The sequence below is a fragment of the Trachemys scripta genome, chromosome 10, assembly GCF_013100865.1.
Source record: "Trachemys scripta elegans isolate TJP31775 chromosome 10, CAS_Tse_1.0, whole genome shotgun sequence".
Classification (NCBI taxonomy): Eukaryota; Metazoa; Chordata; order Testudines; family Emydidae; genus Trachemys; species Trachemys scripta.
This window is the reverse complement of record NC_048307.1, coordinates 8,590,578-8,607,820: the sequence shown is the minus strand read 5'-3', so window position 1 is coordinate 8,607,820 and position 17,243 is coordinate 8,590,578. Positions and strand designations below refer to the sequence as shown.

Genomic DNA, 17,243 nt, shown 5'->3' with positions numbered 1-17,243 from the left:
CCTATTGAACTCACAGGGGGTTACTGTAGCCTGTGGGGGACAGAATAGGGCCCCAGGATTCCCCACACTGCTCCTTGCCAGATTCTCTGTTCTCCCCCTTTTCACAGCCTTGCAGGAAGCACTGCTCCCCATCTCTTTTCCTTCCGGTTTCACCCTCTGCCTGACCTGAAGCCAAGATGCCTGGTGGCTACAAAGGCGAGTGCGGGGACGATATTGACCCCATGCCATTCCTGAACCCTCCCGAGAAGGAGAAGCTGGAGGCCATGAACAAGCCCTATGACATCAAGAAGTCGTGCTGGGTCAAGGATGAGAAGGAGGGTTTCGTTGCCGGGGAGATCCAGTCTGACAAGGGTGACCAAGTCGTTGTGAAGACTGTGACCAACCAGGTACGGTCGGCTCTGTGAGTTGGATGTGAGAATGACAGCAGCTCCCGCTGGGTCACTGTCCTAACACTGCAGCTGCATCACCAGTGTAAGCCTCTAGATTTCAGGGCCTGGTTTCTCCCTCCTCCCTCTATGGGGCAGAGGCTTAAAATCAATGGAAATCCATTGTATTCTTTGGCGAGAGGAGAAGGAACCAGGCCCAGGGGTTAACTGACCACATAAGATTAGCCCTGAAGCCAAGTGGTGCTAGTAAGGATTACTCACGTGAGTAAAGCTTTGCAGGATCAAAACATCGTTAGTCTGAAGCCTCTAGCCTCAGGCAGGCTGAAAGTGGCAGTGGCTGCCTGGCCGGGCTTGAAGGAGAGCTTTGCCGTTTGCTTTGCAGCTCTCTCTTTCTGCCCATAGTTTCGTGGGAAGGATGCTCGTTAACAGTCCGAGCATCTTCCACACAAAGCCTCCAGCTGGATTGGCAGCCCGGGCGAGTGAAGCCCGCTATCCCCAGAGCGGGCATGGCATGGCGAGCAGCAATCCACGCACCCGCCTCCCTGCCCTGCTGATGTGCCTTCGGCCTGACCTGGAAGATCAGTGTCCATGGGCCATTCAGGCCTGGGCCCTCTCTGCAGAGCCTGCCAACAAGGTGCTGTTGACAATGAGTGCAGGAGGGGTTGAGATATGGCTGGGTGTCCATGGAAACCATCAAACTCATCTCACATAGCATCTGATGGGTGCTCACTGGCCTAACACCTTTCAGTGGCTATTGAAAGAGGCAGGATTGAACCCAGGGACCATAGGGCGTAAGGCTCTATTTCCCATTTACCAGTTACCTCAAACTCTGGCTCAAATATTCTGATGGCGACAGAATGCAGACTGACCCCACTTACATATTGCTTCCCTAACCCCCCAGACCGTCACCGTGAAGAAGGATGATATCCAGCAGATGAACCCACCGAAGTTCTACCAGGTCAGCGACATGGCCAACATGACCTTCCTGAACGAGGCCAGCGTCTTGGACAATCTGCGGCAGCGTTACAGCCACATGAGGATCTATGTAAGTGGAAGGCTCACAAGGGACAGCCGAGTAGCATGTGGTGATGAACATGCCAGTGCCAGGCACTAGTGGGTCAGAAATAGTCGTTGACACCAATTCAGAGGCCCAGATCCAGAGCTGAGTTACTTCAATGTAAATCTGGAGGCACTTTCTTCTTTCTGAGTTCCACCCCATTCAAACCCTTCTCCAGGCCTGCTTGGCTCTCACCTGTTTAAAACAGATGATGGCATGTGAGGCAGCCTGGATTCTCACCCTCGCTCTGCCTCTGTATGAAATCGGCCAAGCCAATTCACCGCTCTGGGCCTCAGTTTCCCCATCTGTAAAACAAGGACAATGAATGACGCTGCCCTACAGGTGTTGGAAGCACTCATGATTGTAAAGCCCTTTGAGATCCTTGAGTGCAGGGTGCTAGATGAGTGTCAGGCGTTAGAGAGACCTGAAGTATCACCTGAGGCTGCACAATAAACTAGCTCTGTGCTTCCCATTGTGCCCAGAGCAAACTGGTTTTCCTCATGCTGGCTGGTTTGTCTTCTCTTTCTCACCCTCCAGACGTACTCTGGTTTGTTCTGCGTGACCATCAACCCCTACAAGTGGCTGCCAATCTACGGAGCCCGGGTGGCCCAGATGTACAAGGGCAGGAAGCGTACCGAGATGCCCCCTCATCTCTTCTCCATCTCAGACAATGCCTACCATGACATGCTCCAGGGTGAGTGTGAAGGGCAAACTGGCTTCCCTACCCCCCCGGAGCCTCTATCCTTGTTCATCCCAACCACGGCTGCCCCCGGAGATCCCACTGGGGCGGGGTGAGCTTGCCCCAGCAGTGAAAGTTGCTGCAAAATTGGGCTTCACATGAAGTTTTGGGAGGGGAGAGACTAGCTAGATCCCTCCCTCCCCCTGAATCCAGGGCTCTGATGCCACAGAGCCCCCCCCATGGAAGGGCTCCTGCAGAGCATGTTCTGAAGATGGCACTTGCCCCTTCCTTACCAATACCCCTGGGCTAGGCTTCCCTGTGTGGATGGAAGAGGAAGGGTACGTCTGGGGGCAGAGGGGCAGGGACCAAGGGCGCTATCCCTAGGGATAGCCTGCAGGGCTGGTGCTTTGTTCCTAGGGGATTGTGGAGAGCCTCGTTAACCCTGGCCTTGTCCTGTTGGTTGTTCCCCCACAGATCGTGAAAACCAGTCTATGCTGATTACGTAAGTATTCCTTGGGAGTCTTCAGCTGGTCATCTCCGCTGAGCGAGAGGGGAACGGGGCGCAGGGAGAAGAGGTGGAATTAGGTCTCGGAGGGAGAGCTGTCCGGTGGTTAGAGCAAGGGCTGGCAGTCAGGATGCTCCGGTTCTGTTCTTGACTGTCACGGACTAAGGCCCCAATTGTCCTTAGGTGTGTGGGGAGCAAGGGGGTCAGGAGCCTTTCCCCACACTTGCGTGCCCTGTGCGAGGATCAGCTGCAAATGCCATCCCTGGACTTGGAACGGGGTGGGGGGCGCGGAATGTAGAGACTGTTCCGCTGATGCACCCCTGCGGGCTCTGTTAATATTTCTGCTGATCCTCTGCAGGTTTAGTGCAGGCAAGATACACATTCCCCCGCTCCCCCCCCAGTCTGCCCCCTTCCCATGCACAGATCAGTGAGCTCGGAGTCTCTCTGCAGTGTCCAGGATAAAATGCAGCAAACTGGGATGATTCCCGCCTTCCCAGCATGGACACTGTAGATAAGTGATATTTCAGATTGCCCTCTCATGGCCTGGAATGGTCCTGCAGGGACCCTGCCTCAGTTTCCCTCTGAGTTCTGAGAATAATACACTTCTACCCAGCGTACCAAGAACAATATTACACACACACACACACACACACACACACACACACACACACACACACACACACACCTTGAGCTAATTTATCAGTCTCTTAATCCTTCCCAGGTGGGTCTAATAACCCCAAGCCCCCATCTGCGAGAGAGGAGAGCTTTGCTCCCTCCCACCCCTCACTCTACAAGGCTCCAGGTCTCAGACCCTTAAAGGAACAGTGCTCTTGGATGGCCCTAGATCTTTCCTCTGCCTCCTCAAGCTACTTCTCCGGGCTGTAAAGGCCGGAACCCCGTTACAGCCACAGGCCGCTGCCAGCACACAGTATGGGCCATGTGTTGTAAAACTGTAGGGCAATGATGCCGATTTTGCATGAATGTAAAACTCCTCCTGATGACTCTTCTGGAAGTATCAACTGCGGGCCTGATTCTCCTCTCGCTTACATTGGCCTTACACCCTCCCCTATTCTTGACTTTAATGAAGTTACTCCAATTTTGCCCTGGTGCGAGGGAAAGCAGAATCAGCCTCGGTGAGCTTTGTAAGTGACCGTTCACGTCACAGATGTCTTTCCCCAGGGCAACTGCCTTCAGTCTTTCCCTGCTCGTTCTTGGGAAGGTCAGTCCCACCCAGAAAGGACTCGTGCCCGCAAACACACGCAGTAGAAGCAATGTTATTTCTCTCCTGACACCGACAGATCATTTCTTACCTTTTGCTTGTTTCTCTTTACCGACACCTTGTTTCTCTTGTTTGTTTTACTTAGCGGAGAATCCGGTGCCGGCAAGACTGAGAACACGAAAAAGGTCATTCAGTACTTTGCCAACATCGGCAGCACGGGCAAGCAGGCTCTTGACGGGAAGGTAAGACGCAGGAACGTGGGCGTACTGTCACAACAGTCATTCAGCTACCCTTGGGAGTTCCCTGGAAGAAACTATTCTTTAAAGAGCTGCAGGAAATGTTTGCAACCAAACTCCAGTCTTTTGTGTTTAGATTCCGAGGCCAGAAGGAACCACTGTGACCATCTAGTGTGACCTCCTGTATAACACAGGCCACAGAATTTCCCCCAAATAATCTGCCTTTTCTTGTGCAGGGATCCCTGGAAGATCAAATCATCCAGGCTAATCCAGTCCTGGAGGCTTTTGGAAATGCCAAAACTACCAGGAACAACAATTCCTCGCGTTTTGTAAGTACCAACCTCTCTCCTGACTTCAGTTTCATTGGGTGGGGGGTTATGTCAATGGTGCAACCCGAAAGTGTTGACAGAGGAAGAAGCCTCTCTAGGAGTAACGATAATAAGAAGGATGTATTTAGCACTTTGCATTTCCAAAAGACCATGCACGCATTAATTACCCTGCATTTGCTAACATTCCAAATCAAGCTTCATTGCATCCACGTTCACTAAAACAGGCACAAAAATAGAAAATCAAACATTGCTAGAAGCTGGGAATGGGTGACAGGGGATGGATCACTTGATGATTACCTGTTCTGTTCATTCCCTCTGGGGCACCTGGCACTGGCCACTGTCGGAAGACAGGATACTGGACTAGATGGACCTTTGGTCTGACCCAGTATGGCCCTTCTTATGTACAGTAAGAAATACACATTCATATTAATGATCCACTGTATTACTGACCCTTAGTGCTTATAGATCAAATTCAAAATGCTTTGCAAAGGTTAGCAAATGAACCCACAGACCATCCCTGTGAAGTAAGTGAGTATCATTCATGCCTTCTAATTGACTGGGAAATCGAGGCATGGAGATTTTTTTAATTCAGGAAATCTGTGAAGCACGTGCTTACGTCCCCCTGGAAGTCAGTGGGGTAAATGCTAAAATACTTTTCTGAATCAGGGCCAAAGAGCTTTGTCAAAATCTCATAGCAGGTGCGTGAGAGTGTTCCTCGCTCCCATTCTTCTGTTGTGTGCACTATACAGCATTGCCTCAGCTGTAACAATAGGACAGTTTCTTTAAGCTATACTAAAATATCCAAGAACAAAGGGATTTTTAGAGATTTGATCTGTGAAAAGACTAATTGCTTCTCACTGACTTGCACATATGCCCCTGCTGCACGGCCCCTATGATCCCCCAGAATCTCTCAGCTACTCCCTGTTTTTAGACAGATATCGCAATAAACGGCCTCCTCTTTCATTTTCTTATCCAGGGCAAATTTATCCGAATTCACTTCGGTACCACAGGCAAACTGGCTGGGGCTGACATTGAGAGCTGTAAGTAGCCACATGAATTTTGTCATTTACTTCCCCCTGGGTCTCATCCAAAGGCCATGGGAATGAGTGGGAAAACTCCCATTGACATCAGTGGCCCATGGGTCAGGGTCTATATTGTATGGCCATCTTCTGCACCAGGGCAAAGCTGGAGTTAATTCCATTAACTTGATTGATTTGCTCTGGTGTAAACAAAACCAGAATCTGGTCTCTGGTGAAAAGACCTGCTACAGTTACTTGTATTCATCATCATCATCAGGACAATGGCATGACTGTGGTATACTTGGGATTCTAAAAATAGCTTTCTAGGAATGTGCATTGTTCTTTGTTTGCACACATGCATTTAAAACCAAACTTAGAACCACATATCCCAGCACTCCATGCATAGAGACCCCGGCGGGTTTCCTGGCTAGGGACTTTGAGAGAGCAGAAGAAAGATAGAGAGGAAACATATGGACTGTTTTTTTTCCTGGGGGATTCTCTATATCTGTTACTTTCAACTGGTCCCTGCTTTGCAGTCCTCTCTGGAGGTCATAGGTTGCAGTCACCTCTTTTTTTGGACAAGGAGGTGTAGATATCCTCCGAGTCAATCAGAACTGCACCCTAACTGGCTGTTGAACAATAGAAGAAGCTTCTTCCCCCAACTACTTCTTTGCAAATGGCTGAATTTCCTGCCTCTGCATCATTTGCAAGTTGCAGCCTCAGCTGGTGTGACCAAGAGAGTAAGAGACCAGAATCAAACGTAAGTCTCCTTCACGTCAGCGAGAAACAGCACCGTTGGGCCAATGCACATGGGCATAGGACATGATGACAGGGCACAGGGAGTCTTTTCTATGGCTCTTTTTAGAGAGGAAGAGCATCTCCGAGATGATTAGTAGTTTAATCATATATGCAATAAATTGACTTTTCATAACATCCTTTGAAATGGAAAGAGCTTTGGGGCAGTTGCGTATCTGGAGATTAGAGCGGGGCTCTGAGAACCAGAAATCCTGGCTTCCTTGGACCCACCATTGACTTTTGACCCTGGATAAACAACAAGGAGTCCTTGTGGCATCTGAGAGACTAACAAATTTATTTGGGCATAAGCTTTCATGGGCTAGAACCCACTTCATCAGATGCATGAAGTGGAAAATACAGGAACAGGTATAAACACATGAAAGGATGGGAGTTGCCTTACCAAGTGTGAGGTTAGTCTCACTTATCCCTGGATAAGTGACTTCATCTCTTGCCTCACCCATTTGGAAAATAATTATAATAAAACGGATCTAACTGGGAATGTTGTGAAGCTTATAAAGTTCTTTGAGATCCTCAGCTGAAGGATGCTCTAGGAGTGCAAAGTATTATACAGTCATGCTGGATAGAGTGAATGGAGAAGGAATTTGCTTCCAAAGGATACTTACTGTACATGAAATTCTGGCTCCACTGACATCAACGGAGCCAGGATTTCACGCTATACCTTTTACCTACATCTGCAATCTTAACACAGGCCTGGGTTTACCAATGATCCCATCTCTATTTCAGATCTCCTAGAGAAGTCTCGTGTCATTTCCCAGCAGGCAGCTGAGAGAAGCTATCACATCTTCTACCAGATCCTCTCTAAGAAGAAGCCTGAACTGATTGGTATGGCCCTTCTGTGTATATTCACTCTTCTTAACTCGGGCTTCCCTGATATGTCCTCCGTTTCCAGGATGAGAAATCTGTTCACCAAAGCTATGTTTATCAATGGTTAAAGTAGGTTGACTCAAGAAGGCGACCTCCTACTGAAGCAGCTAAGGAGGAGGAGACCAGGACGGGAGACCAGGACAGGGGGTGATGGGGAAGTTGTATTTCCTTTTCTTTAACCCCTGTAACTGACTGGTCTAAGGTGTGCCATGTAAGGTCTCAGCTGATCTGATCAGGTTTGGTGTTAAGGTAATGAACATCAGGTGCAAACTGAAGCGATGGATTGCTAGAGCATGGAGATTGCTTATTTCCCTAGACATGGGGAAAACACTGAGGCTGAGGTTTTCAATGTTGCATAAGAGATTTGGGTGTCCAGTTCTCATTAATTTTAATGGGAATGGGGTGTCCACATCCCATAGGGGGTCTGAAAATCTCAGCCCTAAAGGAAGTCTCTCGGAAAGTGCTCCATTAGAAATGGATCCCCGGGAAATGAAACTCCTTATTCCCTTCCCCATCTGAAGAGTTTTCCTTCTCCACCCATAGGTCCAGTGCAGGTACTGCTTTGTAACTGTGTTGCTGTCAGACCATGTAATTACCTTTTGGTTTGCCTCCTTCTGCAGAAACTTTGCTTCTGGCACCTGATCCCAAGAATTACCACTGGATAAGTCAGGGCGTAACTACAGTAGACAACATGGATGATGGGGAAGAGCTGCTTGTCACAGATGTAAGTCTGGAAAAATGAAGTGGGGGGGGAAAAAAGGTCTGGCTAAACATGATGCTCCTCTATGATCTCAGTTCTCTCTAGAAATAAGGGGACAACTTCTTAATAGTGAGAGTAATTAACTATTGCAGCAACTTACCGAGGGATCTGATAGATTCTTCATCGCTCAGAGATTGGGATATCCTTTAGCTCGGGGGTAGGCGACCTATGGCACGGGTGCCGAAGGCGGCACGCAAGCTGATTTTCCATGGCACTCACACTGCCCAGGTCCTGGCCACCGGTCCGGGGGGCTCTGCATTTTAATTTAATTTTAAGTGAAGTGTCTTAAACATTTTAAAAACCTTATTTACTTTACAGACAACAATAGTTTCGTTCTATATTAGACTTCTAGAAAGAGACCTTCTAAAAACGTTAAAATGTATGACTGGCACGCGAAACCTTAAATTAGAGTGAACAAATGAAGACTCGGCACACCACGTCTGAACGGTTGCCGAGCCCTGCTCAACCAGAAATTCTGGGCTTGATGCAGGAGGTCCTGGGTGAAGTTTATGAGTTGTATTATTACAGACATCAAACTAGATTAATTATAATGGTCTTTTCTAGCCATAACACCTATGAATCTGTAAACTTTGGTGCACCTCATGGGGTAAAGCCTGCTTACCTCCCTCACATGCATAGTTTCATTGGACTTCTTGCATGTGGAAGGCAAGCAGGTTTTGAGCCTCTCTCTGTTCTTTGATGACTGTTCTCATACATAGGGCAATCTGGCTTTGGAAAAGGCTTATTAGGAATCCTTGCTCCTGACGGTGCTATTACAAGCACTGTTTCAGCTACACAGAGTTCAGACTGTCTTCAGCTGCGCATGTTATAGTGCCACACGACCCTTTAGAAGAGCTAGGCTTCCCTCACTGTAAACGGGATGCTAGCTAGAGCAATTGCTTTAGGCAGTGTTTCCCAAACTAGGGCCGCCGCTTGTGTAGGGAAAGCCCCTGGCGGGCCGGGCCAGTTTGTTTACCTGCCGCGTCCGCAGGGTCGGCCGATCGCAGCTCCCACTGGCCACGGTTTGCCGCTCCAGGCCAATGGGGGCTGCTGGAAGTGGTGCGGGCTGAGGGACGTACTGGCCACCGCTTCCAGCAGCTCCCATTGGCCTGGAGCAGCAAACACGGTCAGTGGGAGCCGAGATCGGCCGGACCTGCGGACGCAGCAGGTAAACAAACTAGCCTGGCCCGCCAGGGGCTTTCCCTACACAAGCGGCATCCCAAGTTTGGGAAACACTGGCTTTAGGCCTCAGAAACATTGAATTTTCCCACTAGATTCACATCTTTATACAGTCCGTTTTAAGTTCAGTTCTGTGATAGACTCACAAGACAGAGACGGGGAAAGGCCAATTAGGTCATCTAGTCCCTCGCCTTGCTGTTACTGTAGGGCTGTTTCCTACCAGTGTTTTGGCCAGACTAGTTTTGGGTGATAGGATCCCGTCTCTGCCCTTGGAAGACTGTGGTTGGTGACCTGGATTTCAGGAAATGTTGATAAGGGTTCCAAAAGGTCAGGTGCTACTGAGCCACATTCCTCTCTGGTGTGACTCTACCAGAGCCAGTGGAGTTACACGAGCGATGGAAGCAGCGCCTTCTGTCTTCCATCAGGCTCTTTGTTTGCACGAGATTCAGGTTTCCGCCCAGTGTGGGGAGTTCAACCAGCCCTTTGTTTATTTGGTACAGAATGATGAAAAAGTTCCAAATTTGAAAATGATCTTTTTTTTTTTAGTGGCGCTTGGTGTTTTACAGGCTTCACTCCTTTAAATGAAACAGCTGAGATTCTCAGAGCCCTCTGAGGGGATCTCGATGCCCTACTCCCCTGAATTTTAAAAAGGGGGTTTTGAAAATGTCAGCGAATGCATTGGATTTAGCTCCTTATGTCATGAGATTGTTCAAATGACTACTGGCGAGGGGGCAGACGTTAAGTGGTGGATTAGAGACAATCAGGCTACACTGATGTCCATCAGCTGAGGATCCGTCCCAAATAACTTCCCCAAAATGCTATCTAGAGCTAGTTCAAAGGGACCTCACTGGGCTGATCTTGATGGGCTGTGAAATGACTTTAGGTGTTTATAGTAAGGAGAAGTCCTCCTGCTTAAGGTGCAGGTTTATATGTCCCTTCTGTGGGTATCTTTCCCTGTGTCCAGGTGGCCTTTGATGTTCTAGGCTTCTTGCCAGAAGAGAAGCTTGGAGTTTACAAGCTGACGGGAGGCATCATGCACTTTGGCAACATGAAGTTCAGGCAGAAGGCAAGAGAGGAGCAGGCGGACGTAGACACCACCGAGGGTAGGTTGGGGGTCACTGCATTGAGTCAAAGTATGCCAAGGGAATCTACAGCTGAAACAAGAATAGATTTCTTTAACTCAGCCAGTTCACTGACGTCCCAGAAAAGTTGCCCAAACCCAAGCATGTTTCCAAAGGATAAAAATGACCTTAAACAACCAACTGCATCTGAATCGTTAAAGTGAGCAGATGTGCTACCGGGAGCTGCCATTCACCACGCCAAAGGGGTGTCAGGCCTAGACAGGTGATTGAGCATTCAGCAAAAGGCTTGATTGTTCCTCATAGACATCACCCTGCATTGTGGCTAGTATGGAGTCCTGGGGGAGTGGGCAGACAGTATGTCTCCCGGAGCACAAAGGCAGAGCACCTCCTGCTGTGTCTCTTTCTTGACTGGGCTCTACTCCTCCAATTCCAATATGGCTGGCCAGCTCTGCTGGCCAATGTGTGTCAGGGGACAAAACTATGGCCCCTCCCCACCCCTTGTGGAGTGCTGTGCTGTGCTGTAGCAGTGAAGCAGTCTCTGGGCTCCCATAACCCCTTTCCAGAACCCCTTTCCAGAATATACTAAAAAACACAAACAGGAGATCAAGCAACATTCTGCCTCCCTTTAAGATTAACTAGGTTCCTCTTGTCCTTTAACAGTGGCTGACAAAGTTGCCCACCTCATGGGTCTCAACTCTGGAGAGCTCCAGAAGGGCATCACCAGGCCCCGGGTGAAAGTGGGCAATGAGTTTGTGCAGAAAGGGCAGAACATGGAACAGTGCCACAACTCCATCGGCGCCCTGGGCAAGGCCGTCTATGACAAGATGTTCAAGTGGATGGTGGTCAGAATCAACAAGACCTTAGACACCAAGATGCAGAGACAATTCTTCATTGGGGTGCTGGACATCGCTGGCTTTGAGATCTTTGAGGTACACAAAGCAAGAGACCCTCTCTCTGCAGTGGGACCCCTCTGTTTGTGAAAATATTTCCTTATCATTCTGCCCTCCTCCAAAATGTTACCTTCAGTATCCGTGAACATGCCAGCATAGTCAGTCGTCGTCCATTGGGACGGGTCACTAAATCATGGGCACCAAACAGAGGTTGATACCCTGGCAGAAAACAACCATAGAGCGTGTGGGGGTTAAATAATGAGCAAATGACCACATTGGATCTCTCAGTTGCAGGAACCCAGCGACCGCTTTGCATTAGGGAAAGAAAGGTGCATGTTGTTTGGACATTCAGTTACCTGAGGCCAAATTTTAGTCTCATTTACATCACAGAGGGAATCTGAAATAACTCTGACGTCAGTAGGGTTGCTCTAGACTGGCTCTGGAATAACGGAGTGTCCCCGAGAGTGGATAATTTGCCTCTTGCCAGCAGCTGTGTTGTATTTGCAGCCTCTGGGGCGACATTTCAAAGGCCGATCAGTGAATGCTTTGCTTCCCCCCTACTCTCTGCAGTTCAACAGCTTTGAGCAGCTGTGCATCAACTTCACCAATGAGAAGCTGCAGCAGTTCTTCAACCACCACATGTTTGTGCTGGAGCAGGAGGAGTACAAGAGAGAGGGCATTGTGTGGGAGTTCATTGACTTTGGCATGGATTTGCAGGCTTGCATTGATCTCCTGGAAAAGGTAACTTTCCCTGCCCTGAAGGAGAGGAGCGGGGAGAGAATGATCTAGAGCAGATGCAGAGAAGGGCTACTAGGATGGTTGGAGGAATGGAGAACTTAGCTCTGAGAGCAGACATACGGAGCTCGGCTTGTTTAGCCTAACCAAACAAAGGCTGAGGGAACCTATGCCCAGGGCCAGCTCTAACTTTTTTGCTTCCCCAGGCAAAAAAGAAGAGCGCCGCCGTGCCGTACCCGCCCCCCCGCAAGCGCCGCCGAAATCCCCGCCCCCCAGCACCACGCAACACGAAGCTCCGCCTCCCCAGCGCCGTGCCGCCCGAAGCCCCGCCCCCTCCAAGCGCCGCGCCAGCCGAAGCCCCCACCCCTCCTCCGAGTGCTGCACCGCGCCAGCCCCCGCCCCCCCAAAACCCCGCCCCCCTGAGCACCACGCCGCCCAAAGCCCCGCCCCCGCAACCACCACGCCACCCAACGCCCCCGCCTCCCCCGAGCACCATGCCACCCAAAAGCCCCGCCCCCTCCAAGCACCACGCTGCCCGAAGCCCCCGCCCCCCCTCCGAGCACCACGCCGCCCGAAGCCCCCGCCCCCCCTCCGAGCACCACGTCGCCCGAAGCCCCCGACCCCCCTCCGAGCACCAAGCTGTCCGAACCCCCTGCCCCGCTCCGAGCACCAAGCTGCCCGAACCCCCTGCCCCTGCTCCGAGCACCAAGCTGCCCGAAGCCCCTGCCCCTGCTCCGAGCACCACGCCACCCGAAGCCCCTGCCCTGCCTCCGAGCGCCGCACCGCCAAATAAAAAATAAAATAAAATAAAAATAAAAAAATCGAGCGCCGCCCTGCCCCAAGGTGCCGCCCCAAGCACGTGTTTGGTCGGCTGGTGCCTGGAGCCGGCCCTGCCTACGACTGCTCTGTATAAATACACCAGAGGGATAAGCACCAGGGAGGGAGAGTTATTTCAGTTAAGGGCCAATGTTGGCAAAAGAACAAATGGATATAAACTGACCATCAACAAGTTTAGGCTTGAAATTAGACGAAGGTTTCCAGCCATGAGAAGAGTGAAGTTCTGGAACAGTCTCCCCAGGGGAGCTGCCTTCCAAGACTGAGTTTGATAAGTTTATGCAGGGGACGGTATGATGAGACTGTCTACAATGGCATGTGGCCCATCCACGACGGCTAGCAGCAAATACCTCCAATGGCCAGAGATGGGACACTAGATGGGGAGGGATCTGAGCTACTACAGTGAATTCTTTCAAGGGCTCTGGCTGGTGGGTTTCACCAGCATGCTCAGGGTCTAACTGATCACCCTATTTGGGGTAAGGAAGGAATTTTCCCCATGGTAAAATTGGCAGAGACCCTGGGCTTTTTTCACCTTCCTCTGCAACATGGGGCACGGGTCACTTGGTGGTTTGAACTAGAGTAAATGGTGGATTCTCGGTAACTTGAAGTCTTTAAATCAGGGGTCGTCAATTGCTTTTTGTCAAGGTCCAAATTTCTTGGTCAAGGTATAGTCAAGATCCAGACACCAGAGAAAATAATAAATAATAACAATAAATCAAATAGCAATCACGATAATAATAAGTACATGAAAAGATTTTGGGGTCCGTTCAAAAGCATCTGGTGGTCTGGATTTGGCCTGCGGTCCACCTCCTGACTACCCCTTCATGATTTGAGGACTTCAGTAACTCAGCCAGAGGTTAGGGGTCTATTATGGGAGTGGGTGGGTGAGGCTCTGTGGCCTGCAACGTGCAGGTCAGACTAGATGATCACTCAGCTGCACATAATTAAATTACTAGATAATAATCTTGCTGTAAGTGGCAAACTCAAATCAGAGGTGAAGCTTCCCCTGCTCACCAATGAGAAGGCAGAAATGGGCTTCTCTCATCTGCTTCTACCGTGTGATCCTCTTTCTTCCCCCAGCCCATGGGCATCTTCTCTATCCTGGAAGAGCAGTGTGTGTTCCCGAAGGCCACAGATGCTACTTTCAAGGCTGCCCTCTATGACAACCACCTAGGGAAATCATCCAACTTCATGAAACCCAAGGGAGGCAAGAAAGGGCCTGAAGCCCACTTTGAGCTGGTGCATTACGCTGGCACGGTACGTCCAGAACAACGTAATTTTTGTTGATCCATGTAGATCTGGCTACCTGCATGGGTCTCACCCTGTACTCGCTGACGTTAACGATGAAACTCCCACTGACTTCAGTGGAAACGGAGCCAGGACTGCACTGCAAACTCAGGCCTGTTAGACCCATGCCTGGGTGCTCGGTGTTTCCAAGTTCATGTTTCAGCATCCACATGACACTGGGTCATGCACCAATCATGTCATGCTTTCAAGGCATTTGACATATTACAGCACAATGTGCCTTTATGGACCAAATTCCCTGCTGGGGTAAACTGGTGGAGCTCTGTTGACTTCATTAGAGCAGCATCAACTTACCGCAGCAGGGAATTTAGTCCTGCAGGGTCTAACTGAAACGCATCTCACAATGCTTTATAACAACAACAAATGAGATAAATCACAATCTAAAACTTCAGTTGGGCAAATGGACCATCAATGACTCGGTAGTAGCGCACTTTAGTGAATTATGAATAGCAAGTCAATTGCATCTGTCAGGGATGGTCTACATATACTTGGTCCTACCTCAGCGTCAGGGCCAGCGCTTCCATTTAGGCAACCTAGGTGGTCGCCTAGGGCGCCAGGATTTGGGGGGCGGCAATTCGGCGGCGGGGGGGTCCTTCCGCGCTCCGGGTCTTCGGCGGCAATTCTGCGGTGGGTCCTTCACTCGCTCCGGGACCCGCTGCCGAAGTGCCCCAAAGACCAGGAGCGCGGAAAGACCCCCCGCCGCAGATTTGCCGCTGACGACCGGGCGCATGGAAGGACCCCCACCTAGGGCACCAAAAACCCTGGCGCCGCTCCTGCTCAGCGTGGGTGGGATGGAGCAGGTGACCCCTCCGTCCCTTCCAGCCCCGCATTGCTATGATTTCTATGACACTTCAACACACAGGGCTCAGCTCTGATCAAAAATTAAATCCTTAAAAAAATTCTGCAAGCCATTCCCCCCCCGCAGTACCAGGACTTTGTTTCTGGGAGCACAAAAGCTCACAGGACAGTTACTAGGCGAGCAAATCAGCCAAGGGATTAAATTAATTTTTGCTTGTTTCTCAAATGTTGCCAGAAAAGCCTGAGTCCTGGAGTTCGCTGCCGCTTGTCTAGTCTTTCATGGAGACTGTGTCAAGCAGCCGTGCCAGCGCTTAGTCTTTATGCATCTAACCAAACTCTGCCAGTTATTCCCGCACGTGACCGCACAGACATTCTGACAAAACATGACCACAGCATGAATCAGAAGAGCTTTCTGTGTCTTATTCACATTTAGCAACTATTGCCATTCCGGGATCACACATGGGCCTTTGACATTGGCATTTGTGTTAGACTACGCCACGCTAAATTCAGATGACACCAACGGATCGGCCATATTGTCCCCTCTGGCAGTGGTTCCGGATGAATGCGTATTAGGGAAGTGTCTAACCTCTGCCTGCAACAGGCTTCCATCCTTGAAGCCTGCCAAAGCTCCTCCATCAGGGGAACATCTGCTTTCAATGTCAAGAAAACCTAAACCCACAAGACTTCAGTGAGTAAGTTAATGCTGATTGTGAGTCAGCAGTAACTCAGTCACTTTCCCTCTTCATGCAGTGGATTTCTCTTCAGAGGTCTTCAGGGCCAGTGGTCAATGGAGAAGAAGCATCTTCTTATTTATACTGCGTGGCAGCAACATTCTCTGTCAGAATCTGGAGTGTTCACTTTTCTCCCCCGTCTCCAGGTGGGGTACAATATTACTGGGTGGCTGGAGAAAAACAAGGACCCCCTGAATGAAACAGTGGTGGGCTTGTTCCAGAAATCCAGCATGGCACTGCTCGGTACTCTCTTTAAAGAGGAGGAGGCTGCAGGTACGGTAAACATTACACAGTACAGCAATGTGGTTGAGCGCAAATGTGAGCGTGTCTAGCCCTTTAGTGTTTCCCCACAATTCTCTGGGGCAAGGATTAAGCCACTGGTTGTAGCACCCTCTGCAGCCAGGTAACAGACTTTGCTCTCTGATACCGCCTTTTCCACGCTGAAAGATGGGCTAGCTCTGTCCTTGAAAACGACGCCCCCTTAGAGTTAGCCGAAGTAGCTCACCTGGGTGGAATGAAGCCTCTCTAGAATACTGCTGCCGGCACACACTTGTGTCTGAATGAAGGGAGGATGCAATGCGGAGTTAATGACAAACTATGGAATTCCCTCCTGGCAGTAAATGGCCTTCTGTTGACCAGACAAATGTCAGGTTTCTATCAACCAGAAAACTTGCTGCCTCATCGGACTGTTGCCAGCCCAGCCTGGGGCTCCACAATTCAAAAGATGAATGAGAAAACTGTTTATGAAAAGGCTTTTAAGATCTCAAATTATTAACAGATTGGGTCAAATTCTCCTCGGAGTTACACTGGTCCCACTCCATCCAGTTACAGTGCAAAGCAAGGCATATGCCCCACTGTCACCGAGAGGAGAATTTGGCCCAAGGGATGTACTTTCAAACAAAATATTGTAAACTCAGTTTTTCTTTTCCAAGCACTGAGCTTGCTTCAGATTCCAGGGTTCCCTTACAGTAGTAAATGAATACAAAATCCCTAAACCAGAATAGCGTGCGGGTTTGATGGATGCTTGTTTTTTATTTAAGGGGCTGTAGTCTCCAGCGAGTACTGTACTGTGAACTACAGGCTCCTGAAGAGAGATATTTATTTTGTGTGCTATAATATAGCACGTTCATCTAATGTATACTTGAGTACATCACTTATATGTGATGCATTTTATTATTATTCAGCTGGTACCAAGAAACAGAAGAGAGGCTCTTCTTTCATGACTGTCTCCAACTTCTATAGGGTAAGTGGGCCTTCGCCACCCATCAATCGCAATATAGGGTTCTTTATTATTTGTATTTTGGTAGTGATCCATGCCCCTATAGGGCCAGACCCTATACACACACATAACAGAGAGCAGCCCTGCCCAAAGGAACATACAATCTAGGATATGATTGTGGAATTATAGCTCTGCTCTAGGAATTGTTTGGGGGAAGTTCTCTGGCCTGTATTATACAGGAAGTCAGACTAGTTGATGACAATGGTTCCTTCTGGCCTGGGAATCTATTCATCTAATCTATGAATCGAAGGTTTAGAAAAGATTCAACAGGTAGACATGGCAAAGAGAGGTTGGGAGCGCAAGAAAACAGTGTGATTGTTTATGAATCGTGGAATAAGAAGAACACTAAGATCACATCAGCTGCCTTTTAGAACTGAAACAACAAGGAGTCTGATGGCACCTTAAAGACTAACAGATTTATTTGGGCATAAGCTTTCGTGGGTAAAAACCTCACTTCTTCGGATCCGAAGAAGTGAGGTTTTTACTCACGAAAGCTTATGCCCAAATAAATCTGTTAGTCTTTAAGGTGCCACCAGACTC

General features: G+C 49.4%; 1 protein-coding gene across 1 annotated transcript in view; it reads left to right on the top strand.

Moving 5' to 3' along the window:
- Positions 1 to 248: 248 nt before the first annotated feature.
- The window catches only part of LOC117884421 (myosin-16), a 49,134-nt gene continuing 32,139 nt past the window's right edge, over positions 249 to 17,243 (top strand). Inside the window, exons 1-15 of the mRNA XM_034784798.1 lie at positions 249 to 386; positions 1,288 to 1,431; positions 1,981 to 2,137; positions 2,597 to 2,624; positions 3,992 to 4,088; positions 4,319 to 4,411; positions 5,388 to 5,451; positions 6,970 to 7,068; positions 7,731 to 7,834; positions 10,014 to 10,152; positions 10,792 to 11,060; positions 11,592 to 11,762; positions 13,671 to 13,847; positions 15,571 to 15,726; positions 16,620 to 16,667. Of these exons, the coding sequence (XP_034640689.1) occupies positions 264 to 386; positions 1,288 to 1,431; positions 1,981 to 2,137; positions 2,597 to 2,624; positions 3,992 to 4,088; positions 4,319 to 4,411; positions 5,388 to 5,451; positions 6,970 to 7,068; positions 7,731 to 7,834; positions 10,014 to 10,152; positions 10,792 to 11,060; positions 11,592 to 11,762; positions 13,671 to 13,847; positions 15,571 to 15,726; positions 16,620 to 16,667 (1,869 nt within the window). The 5' untranslated portion in view covers positions 249 to 263. The remainder of the gene's footprint in view (positions 387 to 1,287; positions 1,432 to 1,980; positions 2,138 to 2,596; positions 2,625 to 3,991; positions 4,089 to 4,318; positions 4,412 to 5,387; positions 5,452 to 6,969; positions 7,069 to 7,730; positions 7,835 to 10,013; positions 10,153 to 10,791; positions 11,061 to 11,591; positions 11,763 to 13,670; positions 13,848 to 15,570; positions 15,727 to 16,619; positions 16,668 to 17,243) is intronic.